At 36.0% G+C, this 12848-nt stretch overlaps 1 protein-coding gene across 1 annotated transcript in view; it reads right to left on the reverse strand.

Moving 5' to 3' along the window:
* The window catches only part of PSMD1 (proteasome 26S subunit, non-ATPase 1), an 88159-nt gene that overhangs the window by 65841 nt on the left and 9470 nt on the right, over window positions 1–12848 (reverse strand). Inside the window, exons 6-13 of the mRNA XM_088844910.1 lie at window positions 10451–10594; window positions 8168–8394; window positions 6745–6805; window positions 5714–5842; window positions 4171–4259; window positions 3619–3697; window positions 2488–2661; window positions 797–908 (exon numbers count right to left, since the gene is read on the reverse strand). Of these exons, the coding sequence (XP_088701036.1) occupies window positions 797–908; window positions 2488–2661; window positions 3619–3697; window positions 4171–4259; window positions 5714–5842; window positions 6745–6805; window positions 8168–8394; window positions 10451–10594 (1015 nt within the window). The remainder of the gene's footprint in view (window positions 1–796; window positions 909–2487; window positions 2662–3618; window positions 3698–4170; window positions 4260–5713; window positions 5843–6744; window positions 6806–8167; window positions 8395–10450; window positions 10595–12848) is intronic.

A 12848-nucleotide genomic window follows, 5' to 3' on the forward strand; every position in this document is an offset into this window, starting at 1 on the left:
AGGTTGGTCATAACTTTCCTTCCAAGGAGTAAGCGTCTTTTAATTTCATGGCTGCAATCAGCATCCGCAGTGATTTTGGAGCCCTAAAATATAAAGCCTGACACTGTTTCCACTGTTTTCCCATCTATTTCCCATGAAGTGATGGGACCATATGCCATGATCTTAATTTTCTGAATGTTGAGCTTCAAGCCAACCTTTTCACTCTCCTCTTTCACTTTCCTCAAGAGGCTTTTTAGTTCCTCTTCACTTTCTGCCATAAGGGTGGTGTTATCTGCATATCTGAGGTTATTGATATTTCCCCCGGCAATCTTGATACTATTTTTAGAAGCCTATATATCACAACGGAGAAGGCAATGGCAAGCCACTCCAGTACTCTTGCCTAGAAAATCCCATGGATGGAGGAGCCTGGTAGGCTGCAGTCCATGGGGTCGCTATGAGTCAGACATGACTGAGCAACTTCACTTTCCCTTTTCACTTTCCTGCATTGGAGAAGGAAATGGCAACCCACTCCAGTATTCTTGCCTGGAGAATCTCAGGGACGGGGGAGCCTGGTGGGCTGCCGTCTATGGGGTCACACAGAGTCAGACACGACTGAAGTGACTTAGCAGCAGCAGTAGCAGCATATATCACGAACATATTTTTATAAGATGAATTTGATAAATGTGGCAAAATTAACTCCTTCTACAAGTAGAGAAATTGACTAGATGTTTAAGAGTCCACAAAATATAGGCAGAAAACAAACGTTACAGTTATGTTACTTGGAAAGAGTATGTCATCTTTGGAAAGAATCACTTACCTGTCACAGCATCATCCTGATAGAGGTTTGTTTTTAGCAAATCATACACATCCTGGCGTGCGGTCCCCATGGCAGCCAAACCAAGGCCTAGACTGCCACCATGCCGAACGATCTAGAGAAAATGCATGGGCTCCATTTATCTGGTGTACTGCACTTAAAATCCAACCTTTCATTCTACTTTCAAAATACATTGTGCTGTTGGCACGGAGAGCATTTGGCCTAGTGAATATTATCAAAGGATCCAGAGGGTCAGTGGTAACCTCACAATTTCAGTTTCGAAAGAATGTTGCCTGCTGATATAAAATATGGTGAGTTAAGGAAATGAAAACAAAGTGGAGACAGTACAGCTCTCTTTTAATAAGTTTACACGAGAAGGGGAGGAGAAAGGCGACAACAACTGAAAGAGAGAAGCAACTGACAAGAAGAGAGTCTTTTTAGGATAGGTGAATATGCTTATGAACTGAGGGAGGAAGCACAGAGGAGAAAAAGGAATCTAACGGAACATGGTTATGAAGAAAGTGGGAGAAAATGGTGTCAAGAGCAAAAGTTAGTCTTTATTTGGAGAATATCTGTGTGACGATCTATTACTTTTGAATGTACAGTATCCTTTTATTAGTGACAGTACCCCAGTCCTACTTGGGGAATATTTCTCCCTACTGGTTCAAATCTTGGTGAAACTGTCATTGAAAATAAATTCTCATATTCCCCTGGGGAAAGTGTGGGCCTGTGACTCTAGACAGGCCAATCAGATGCTCCTCTGGAATTCTAATCTTTCTTAAGTGGAGTGACCCAAGGACCAAAAACATTTCAAGTTCATTCATCCTGACAGTAGAGGCCCGAAGAGACCATTCCAATAGTTCCTATTACCAAGATTCCCAGAATCACCCTGCTTTTAACCTTTGTGAGAACTAGTTCACCAGCTTTTCCTTTAATTATATAAGCTAGTTCCAATAAACTCCTTGTTTAAGTTGGTCAGCAGAGTTTGTTGCTGGTAATCAAAAAGCTTTATCTGATAAGAAAATTTTTACCTGAGACCACCAGAAGTTTAAGGCAAAAATATATATAATTTATGTAAGATTTGTGGATAGGGGCATATTAGCTGAGACAGACCATCCTACTGATCTCAAGTCTTTTCACTGAAGTAGGACAAAGTTTTCTGGCTCACTGAGGTACTCTCCCAATAGCTTTCTAATAGAGACTACTCTAACATAAAAGCTTAAAAAGTCTAAAATCCTATGTCATGGCTCCTTAAAATAAAAACAGGGATACTTAATAAGTTTTTCCAAAAGAGTTACATTTAAAAATCACCAAAAAGATTACACAAGCAAGAATTCTGACTCCCAAAAGAGTACAGGCAATTTTGGAGGGGCTTTAGCTTCCTATAAAATAACAGAAAATCACTTATGTAACATAACAAGACTCTAAAGTGTCTTACAATGCATACAATGTATATTTTATAAATATCTGATACTTTTATTTCACTTTTCACACATAAGGTTTAAGGGACTGGAAACACAATTTTAGCTTATAGAGGAGGAGAGGAAATTACCTTTAAAACATAAGAGTCTATGAAAATAGTATCTTTGATCTGTGAATCCTACAAGATTTCTATTCACTGAAATAATTTGGCAAATATAATGTTTTCCTCATTCTTAAGTAATGGAAATTTAGTTGTGCATTATAATACTTACGTCATTGCTGGCATTCTTAAGCTGGTTAAGCAGATAGTCAATTATATCGCCACCATGATTGGCATGAATGAGACCCAGTGCATAGAGACCTCCGCCTTCCTGATAGGCTGACCCTGGAGAGGTGTCCTTGGGAAGGTATGTTGCCATTAACTGTAATGCTTCCTTCTCATGACCCTGTAAATGTGAGCCACCACAGAGGTGTCAGTAAAAGAAAGTGAAAGAAACATTTTCTGTTACTGCTTTTTCTCCAGAGTGAAGGAGGAAGTGGAGTTCTCTCCTAAGCAACTTTATCACTCACAGGAGAAGACAGCTTTTAAGTGATCCTAAATCATATCCTACTGAGAAACAAATGCTTCCATTCCCCTCCTCTTTGTTTTATAACATTTCCCCAAATTTATCTTAGACCCTGCAAATAATTATTTCAATTCATCTTTTAAGAAATGGCTTCAGTTCAGTTCAGTTTAGTCACTCAGTCGTGTCCGACTCTCTGCGACCCCATGAATCACAGCACGCCAGGCCTCCCTGTCCATCACCAATTCCCGGAGTTCACTCAAACTCATGTCCAAGGACTGATGCTAAAGCTGAAATTTCAATACTTTGGCCACCTCATGCGACGAGTTGACTCACTGGAAAAGACTCTGATGCTGGGAAAGGTTGGGGGCGGGAGGAGAAGGGGACGACCGAGAATGAGATGGCTGGATGGCATCACCGACTCTATGGACATGAGTTTGAGTGAACTCCGGGAGTTGGTGATTGACAGGGAGGCCTGGCATGCTGTGATTCATGGGGTCGCAGAGATAGCTTAGTCTTCACACAAAAAAGATTTCTACTTTTTATTAAAAAAAAAAACAAAAAACACACATTTCCTATTTCCTTTATTCTTCCCTGTATAAGGACTGATCTAATTTAACAAAATGTACCTGTCAATGCATTATAGTAAACATGTTTCTCTATTTTTTTTTTGCTGCACTGCGTGGCATGTGGGATCTTAATTCCCTGGTCTGTCCACTGAATTGGATGCTCTGAGTCTCAAGCACTGGACTGCCAGGGAAGTCCCTATTTTTTTGTTCCTTAACTACAGAAAAATTGCTTCTGTTCTGATGCCTGCTCACAGAGATCAGTATATATTACCTTATGAATTACACCCAAACTGGCTGTAGCTGTAAACTTTGCCCAATTAGTGGCTCTGGCTAACCATTCCAAGTTATCTCTGTAAGAAAACAAAATTTGACAATATTATTGATATGAATTTCATAAAGCTTTTTATAACACTAAAGTCAAAGCTCTAACATTTTTACCTTGAACTGTTAAAAATAATTTTACTTTATGGATTTCAAGTTACTGATGATTCTGTTTTACCTCTTAAGGCCTCTTAATATTCTGAGGACTTTCTAAAAACACATATGTAATTACACTATGAACAAAGGCAAAATTGTATCAAACTTCAGAGGTTAATATATTTCATTAAAAAATCTGTATTCAAGGCAACTAATGAAGAAAATTAATTTTACCTCAAAACAGGTAGGTATATGTAATTTAAAAAAATGTATAAAATAGCAAAGGTAGAATTTAAAATTCAGGACTGGCAAGCAGGTAAAGTTCCCCACATCCATGTAATAGTGCCAACAGAGTCTCTGTCAGAGACACTTTTAAACAGAAGTGGGAGCCTACGAGTACTTTTACCTAAGAAACTGGTCACTGGTAGTGCCGCAGTGCATAAAAGAGTTTGCTATGACAGTTGCCGTGTGACAGACAGAATTCCTTACTGCATCCTAAAAAACAAACACAGATATTCATCATTTGTATTCATACAAATGCAAGCTTGCATCTAAACACACAATAAGAAGCACTATTTTGTGGTGAAAACATGAATAAACGGAATTAGCATTTAAAATATGAATCTTGGAAATTTCTTTATAAAGATTAAATAGCTAGCCTATTAAAAAACAGCAAGTCAAAAGTTTTATTTGTGGTCTTAACTTGAGGTCAACAGATTTCAGGTAAGAATTTAATAGCAGATATTCTAATTATTAGTTTCTAAATAGTTTGCCATTTCTTTTTGATATCCTGCTCAAAGTCTCCAAGAATGGATGTAACTGGAGAAGCAATGATGTACCTCTTCTAGAACTGTACCTCTGGCAGTCACCAAAGCAATTTTGTTTAATTCGACTGCACCATAAAGATAAGCATCAGAAAACTGTCATAAATGCAAATTTTTCTCTTGCACACTTGTAAAAATTATTTTAAAAATCTAGAGAAGCATGATTACATATAGCTCAATCAAACAACTTCATATTAATGAAATAATATATGATTACATAAAATGACTTTGGGAAAGGATTTGGGTAAATAACACAGGCAAGGCAGGAAGATTTTTCATAGTATGTATCTTTTCATGCTAAAATTTTTTTGGAACCAGATGAATAGATTATCTGTTCAAAAATTAAAATGAACAATTGTCAGGATGAATTCTCAGCAAAGATTACAATATCAAGGTTAAGAACCCCTGTTCTCAAGGAGTCTGCAGTTCACTGGGAAAAACAAACACACAACCTATATTAATGCTCTGATTGTGGTATCTGTCCAAATGCCACACGTACACATTCAAATTAAAGTTAGCTATTACCATATGTAAAGTAGATAGCCAATAGGAATTTGCTATATGTCTCAGGAAACTCAAACAGGGGCTCTATATCAACCTAGAGGGGTGGGATGGGGAGGGAGGTTCAAAAGAGAGGGGATACATGTATACTTTAAAGAAGGAAATGGCAACCCACTCCAGTATTCCTGCCTGAAGAATCCCATGGACACAGGAGCCTGGTAGGCTACAGTCCATGGGGTTGCAAGAGTCGGACACAACTTAGTGACTAAAACCAAACCATATGTATACCTGTGGCTGATTCATATTGAGGTTTGACAGAAAACTAACAAAATTCTGTAGAGCAATTATCCTTCGATTAAAAAATAAACAAATTTAAAATAAGTTAGCTAAAAAAGTGGGGTTAAAAAAAAACCCACTAAACTTCCCAATGACAGACTAAAACAAAAAAATCAGTATTAATTCCCTTTCTTCTTCAGTAAGATCAAGTGTCTCTCCCATTGTTATTTTTTCAAAAATGTATTTCCTTGACAAAGTGCAACAAATTATTCAATAAGTATTAAGTACTTATAATCAACAAAGAAATAAATATAAGAAAAAAGCCTCCATTACAGACGAATTTTCTACCTTTGTATTTTTTAGAATCATGAGATCTGTGTTATTGTTTCGTATTAAAAACTGTAGATGTAACTCAATAGCCATTTCACCACTTAGAATTTTAATCATTTTCAAAGTCTGGTCCTTGGGCTCTGGACTCTGTCAAAACAAACAAAAATGAAAATTATTATATTACTGAAATCCAGTAAGCTAATTTTAATAACCCTAAACCAGTGAAATTCAGTCATACACATAAAAAAACACTTCCAATATGAAAAATTTTTTAAAAACCTGTAAGAGTAATGATGATACACAGGAAGAACTATTTTATACTATTTTAAACTATGAGTTCATAGTTTAGGTGAGAAACTCTCTTCAAAATTGAGAAAAAGCACCTTTAATCAACACATATATACGATCTCACAAATTATACCAAGCCACCAACACAACTCGTTCCAACCACAAGATGAGTTGAAATTTATATACCTGATAACCAGAAACCAAAAATTCTGATGGAGGAAACATTACATCCAACAGACTACTGTTCTAATCCTTGCCTCACTGGTAAGTACACTATGAATATTAAAAATAAAGACAACTAAACTGTCCTCTCTCTCTACAAGTTGCCATTTATTTGCTAGAGGCCATAGATTTTCTCACCCTGTGACGTAATTCAGAGTTATTCTGAACAGAGTTCATTCTTCAGTAAGGATCTGAGGACTTGATTTCTTCTAAGTCAAGTGTTTTCTGGGATCAATCTTTTGCTTTCTGCCTGTGCTGTGCAGCTTGTGGGATTTTAGTTCCCCACTCAACCAGGGAGTGAACTCAGGCCCTCAGCAGTGAAAGAGCCAAGGCCTAATCCTGGACCACCAAGGAAGTTCCTGAGATTAATTTTTTAAATTTTACTTTTTATAGAAAATCTATTTTTATAAAATAACTTTGATATAAAGCTTAATAATAAACCTCCATAAAAGCAGGTATATAACACTTTTAAGTAATTTAAAATATAGCGTGGAAATCTATGTTAAAATGGAAACCTCAACTTCAAAAAGCACACTTACCACTTCTGGAGTCTTTCCTACAAGCACACTACCTGTCTTTTCTTCCGTTTCCATCGAGTCACTAAAACGAAGAGAACCAACAGTTACCAGTGTGATAAATCTTTTCTGAATGGTATGTGTGGGTGACTTTTTTCTCTTTCCTTTTAATCAAATGGAAGATCTGAACCATGTCCGTAATAAGTATTTTCCAAGGAAAAAACACTAAATAACTTTTAAAGTACTGCTGTTAAGAAACAGAAAAGACTGTAAAATAAGATGGAGGCAGTTCAGTTACCAAATTTCCGCCAAATAATTTCATAAAACATGCAAAGCAACTAACTAGGTTAGCAAAAAAAGGACAATCAATACAACAAAACCAGGGGACAAAGTATCTCCCAGATTCCCAAAACAGAGCCACCACCACCAGCCACAAAACCAGTCTGAAGTAAAGCATTCAGAGCCCCAACAACTTTAAAACCGACCAGCCAACACTCTCTTCTAGGTCAAAGCAAAACACAAAGGAGAAAATGCTGGGCATAGAATTCAAATTAAGAAAGCAGAAATGAGGGAAAAAGAAGGCCAAAATGAAAGTGAGAAAGGAAAAAGAGCCAGGAGATCTCACGACATAAGACACCATTCTGTTTAAAACTCCACAAACACAACAGAAGAGAAAGTACTAAGGAACAGTGAAATTAGAAAAACTATCCTAACCAAGCCTCCTTTGTAAATACTTAGGAAAACTAATTTCAGTAAAGATAAACTACAGGATATAAAAGAATATTACTATAAAAACAATTTACTCGACCCACTAAGTAACTTAAGCAAGGTTGTGGGATTCAATTTTAATATACAACGATCGAGGATAATTCTACATAATAGCAATAAGTAATTTAAATTGAATTGAAACTTAAACATACCACTTACAATAGTATCAAAAGACATAATATACTTAGGAATAACTTTAGGGGAAAACGTACAAAAGTCCTGTACTAAAATCTACAAAATAATGTTGAGAAAAAAATTTTAAAAACCTAGATAAATGAAGATTACTGAATTACAGTAATTTTTATCAGTTCTAATAAAAGCATTAAAAAGCTAAGAATGTTTCTACCTGTAAAATATCTAACCCAAACACCTAAAATCTAGCCCAACCTACCCTACCTGAGATTTTTTAATTTACTTGATAAGAAAGCATGCAGGACCCACACCCACCCCATCAAACAACCACTTTCATTGTTTCCAGAAGGGTCCTTTTTTTTTTTTTTTCATTTTCCTTAATGTGCCCAGCAGAGTGCAAAACAGAGCAATAGTCTTCTTCAGAGTTTACAATCTATGAAACCTAATGGTATTTATTCTTAAGACTACGTTATCTAGAAATATTCTGTCTACACCCCAAATAAGATAAAGATAGCTGGATTAGTTATGCAGAAACAGATAGGCGTACCTTTCTCTCTCTGATCCTGGAACAGTGCCCGTGTTGGTGGACCCAGGCACAGAAGCAAGAGGGGTGCCAACAGTTCGAAGATTCTGGATTACAGATGACAGAAACTGCTGGCTAGCACTTTCATATAAATCAAAACAAATCTGATAGGCCATCAGGAGGTTGTCTTCCTTTACCAGTTTTTCTAAGATATCACTCACGGCCTGAGGATCATCTAAGAAAATTAGGCACTGAAACAGATAAAGAACAATTACATAATAATAAAAAACCTGGTCTGTAAGATACTTAAACAGTTACAATCAACAACACAGGAAACCATAAATAAAAGTGAAGGCAAACTGCAGCAAACTAACTATCTAGTCTAATAATAGCATTCCATTTCTCATCCTGGCACTAAAATTTTTCTGAAAGTAGAATCTGCCTTCTATAAGAAAGTCCATACAAGTTATGCTTATGGCTCCTAATACTGTGCCCGGCAATCAGCAATACTTAATAACTGGCTGGTGAATGAATCCTGACTTCTTTAAGACTTACTCATAAATCACTATGAAGTGCTGTTTCACTTCTAATTTCTGCTTCACCATAAACTGTAGGAGCCATTCATTTATTCATTCATAACGCACTGTATCGTGCTGGGCGAGGACAAGAGGCACTAAAAGGAACCCTCTGAAGCATTTCTCCTACTACTCTTATGATCTGCCACATGTTTTAACAAAAGCCATCCAATAAATTTAGGATATTTAAGAGTTCAATTTAAAATTTGTTTTAAAAAATTTCAAAATGAACACATTAATCAAAATTATTATAAACTAAGAATAGGAAATTATGGAAACAAAATAAAAGACCAATAACAGGAGACTGGATAAAAAAGACAAAGAACACCCACTGAATGACTACTGCATAATCAAGAAAGAGTTTTTATAAGAGTTTGTGAAGAGTTAAAACATGGAAAAAACATTAAACTGAAGGACATATATAATTGATAGTTTGCTTCCAGGGAAGGGAACTTGGGAGCCAAAGGGAGAAGTGGCAGGAAGACTTTTTGCTATATACCCAATGGTTCTTAATGAATTTCGAATCATGTGACTGTCATCTGTTCAAAAATAAATTTTAAAAACGTAAAATTCAAAAATTTTTTTTTACAGGGACAAGGAATAAAATAGCTAAAATAAATAAAATTACTTCTGGGAAATAAAACTGAAATACACTGAGAAAAGAAGGCAAAGGACTATTGTTTTTCATGTAACTTAAAAAAACATTTAAGAAACTATTAAAAACTATTTAGAGCAAACAAAACTCAAAAAAACTATATAGAGAAGAGTGAAAGGAAATATACTAAAATGTTAGTAGACTTCAAGTGACATAAAGGTGTATATTTTTCTTCCAACTTCTTCTGTTTCACACTTGCTTTAAAAAGCATCAAAAACTATACATAAAACAGATGAGCAACAGAGTTCAGAGAACTAGATTCACTATCTTATAATAACCTATGATTTTTTTAAAAAAAAGCATTCAAAAAAGGATGCATTAATCTAAATTTTAAATATGTATAGAGGGCAGAAACACATATTGAGAATACATTATAGTGAACAAATAAAAACATGTGTGATAAAATGCTATGCTCTAAGTAGAATACAGAAATTTACAGTGTGGTAACTGTTAAAAAGTAAACTGAGCATTTCCAGTCAATAAAAATACAATCCAGTCATTGAGAAGAATGACATAGCTCCACGTTTTTGGAGGAGAACATCTATGAATCTTTTAACTGGGAAAATGCCCAGGGAAAGGGATAGATACAGATTTCATTTTATATATTTTCTGTACCGTCTTAATTTTTTTTAAAAGTATGCAAGGAAATCCATACATGAAAAGAGATAAAAAAAAAAGTACCCAAAGGTCCTGCTTGTGTTTGGGAAATGAAACCAAAGATAATTTTTATACCTGAAATTCTTTTAGAATGACATAACATAGGTACTGTTTTTATCTTTTCTTCTACTTATTTTTTTTTAACCTAATTTCCAACAATTTCCTTAAATGCCTGGATTATTTTCAAAATGAAAAAAGAGAACAGAAGGAATACATTATAACAAAATAGCTTTTTAGTTTTCAGAGCTTCAGTTTTTTTAATCAGTAAAACAATATAAATACACACCTTATCTTCACAGGGCTGTTGTAAAGATCGCTTGAGAGATATATGTACGAAGTTAGAGTGATGTGATGAGGTACATACATGGGGTAGTGAGGCATTACCCAGTAATACAGTGTAAAATAATATAATGTCATTACCTGACAAACATTGATGAAATCAGGTTTCTCTAAATTCATGTAGATTTTAACTAGGACTCTCAGGACTTTATTCCGAAACTGTTTATTCTGCATTAAAGACATGCAGAGCTTCAAGCTATAAGCCAGCATTCCTGGGACATCATTCTGAAAGAGATCATTTAAAGAGACATCATTATCTAGTTACTGAAGCATGTTTATTTAGAAAACAAATTATTTTAATCAATATTCTTTAGTCATTCTAGGCAGCTAAAGCTTTATTTGCTACTTAAATAAAATTTAAAATTTTTAACTACTTTAGACGAAAATCTTAAAAGAAAATTACCTACTTCCCTGTCTTCATGAAAAAATGTGTTGAAAACAAATATTTAGTGTTCATCCAGTATTATCACTATATGAACACAGTATACTATAACAGAGTGGTGCTGTTAATTATTATAAAAAGATCTACACAACTGTCCATATACCAAGCAGACAACCTAGCTAATCCTCAGGATTTATTGCCTATACTCAATGGCCAGGAACACAAGATGACAGAATTGTTTTCTAGCTCTGAGTGACTCAAGCTTTGAGTGCTGTCACATCTAACTGGCACTCTCCTGAGGAAGTTTTGACTCCTGATTATTTATGTCTACCTTGTGGTTCTTCAAAGCATGCCCGAATTTTGAGATACCAACCTATAAAAGTTCTTGAGCATAAACAAGCATGCTGAAGAGCTACAGGAGTACTTCTCAAAAATGGAGTTGAGAAATTCAAAATTCACTAATTCAGAAAGACTTCTGTTGTGCATCCCAATATTCATAGCAGTGTTATTAATAATAGCCAAGATACGGAAGCAACTTAAGTATCCATCAACAGATGAATGGATAAAGCTATGTGTGTGTACATATATATGCACACACACACATATATACGTGCACATACATATGTATATATACAATGGAATGCTACTCAGTCATAAAAAAAGAATGAAATTTTGCCATTTGCAGCAACATGGATGGATTTGGAGGGCACTATGCCAAGTAAAATAAAGTCAGATAGAGAAAGACAAATACCATATGGTATCACTTACATGTGGAATCTAAAAAACACAATAAACTAGTGAATAAAATAAAAAACAAAAGCAGGCTCACAGATATAGAGAACAAACTGGTAGTTATCAGAGGGGACAGGGAAGGGGGAGGGGTTATAGAAGAGTAGGGGATTAAAAAGGGTTAATACAGGACTATACAAAATGCATGCAAAACTTTTGAAAAATTGTAAATTGCTATAGAATTTAAAGAAAGTTAACATTCAATGATAAAATAAAATTTATTTTGTAAGCAAGCTGTGACAAATCAGTGCACACATAATGAAATCAACTTAATAGGACTAACATTTTTCAAAAAAATGAAGTACAATTTTAAAATACCATGATTACATCACAAGCAGAAAAAGTAGGTATTATTTCATCTTATGGGCTTCCCTGGTGGCTCAGACAAAAAGAATCTGCCTGCAATGCGGGAGATATGGGTTCTATCCCTGGGTTGGGAAGATCCCCTAGAGGAGGGCATGGCAACCCACTCCAGTATTCTTGCCTGGAGAATCCCCAGGGACAGAGGAGCCTGGCGGGATACAGTCCATGGGGTCCACATTTCATCTTAAGTTACATCTAGTAATATATGTATATATGCACTGGGAGACAAAGTAAGATGTACTTCTTACTCTGCTTTACTCTTTTTTTAAACATTTATCACCCCTTTACCTTACAGGGAATAGGTGTCACTGCCGGGTCCCCTAGTGGATTATTCCATTTGAGCAGGAACTTTGTTCCTTGCTTCCCACTGTTCTCTCCAATGCCGAGAACAGTGTTGAATGAATAAAAACAAGTATTTTAGTTCTAGTCATCTGAAGACAAGGAGTAACTACAACTGCACAAAAATCAAACAGCAAAATAAGGGCCATTCTATGACACTGGGCCATTCATATATTTACACTCATTTAAACAAATCTTTGGAGAAGGCAATGGCACCCCACTCCAGTACTCTTGCCTGGAAAATCCCGTGGACGGAGGAGCCTGGTAGGCTGCAGTCCGTGGGGTCGCTAAGAGTCGGACACGACTGAGCGACTTCACTTTCCCTTTTCCCTTTCATGCACTGGAGAAGGAAATGGCAACCCACTCCAGTGTTCTTGCCTGGAGAATCCCAGGGACAGGGGAGCCTGGTGGGCTGCCGTCTGTGGGGTCGCACAGAGTTGGACACGACTGAAGCAACTTAGCAGCAGCAGTAGCAGCAAACAAATCTTGCCACTGCTGCTAAATGCTACCTTAGGCTCTGGGGACTCAGTGGTAAAAGCACCTGTCCTTAAGTAGGTTCTGATCTGGTGGATCTAGTTGGATCTAGGGGTTGAGGAGGATATGGCT

Source organism: Moschus berezovskii, chromosome 2, assembly GCF_049115385.1.
Source record: "Moschus berezovskii isolate FMDL1 chromosome 2, NW_MosBer_1.0, whole genome shotgun sequence".
Classification (NCBI taxonomy): domain Eukaryota; kingdom Metazoa; phylum Chordata; class Mammalia; order Artiodactyla; family Moschidae; genus Moschus; species Moschus berezovskii.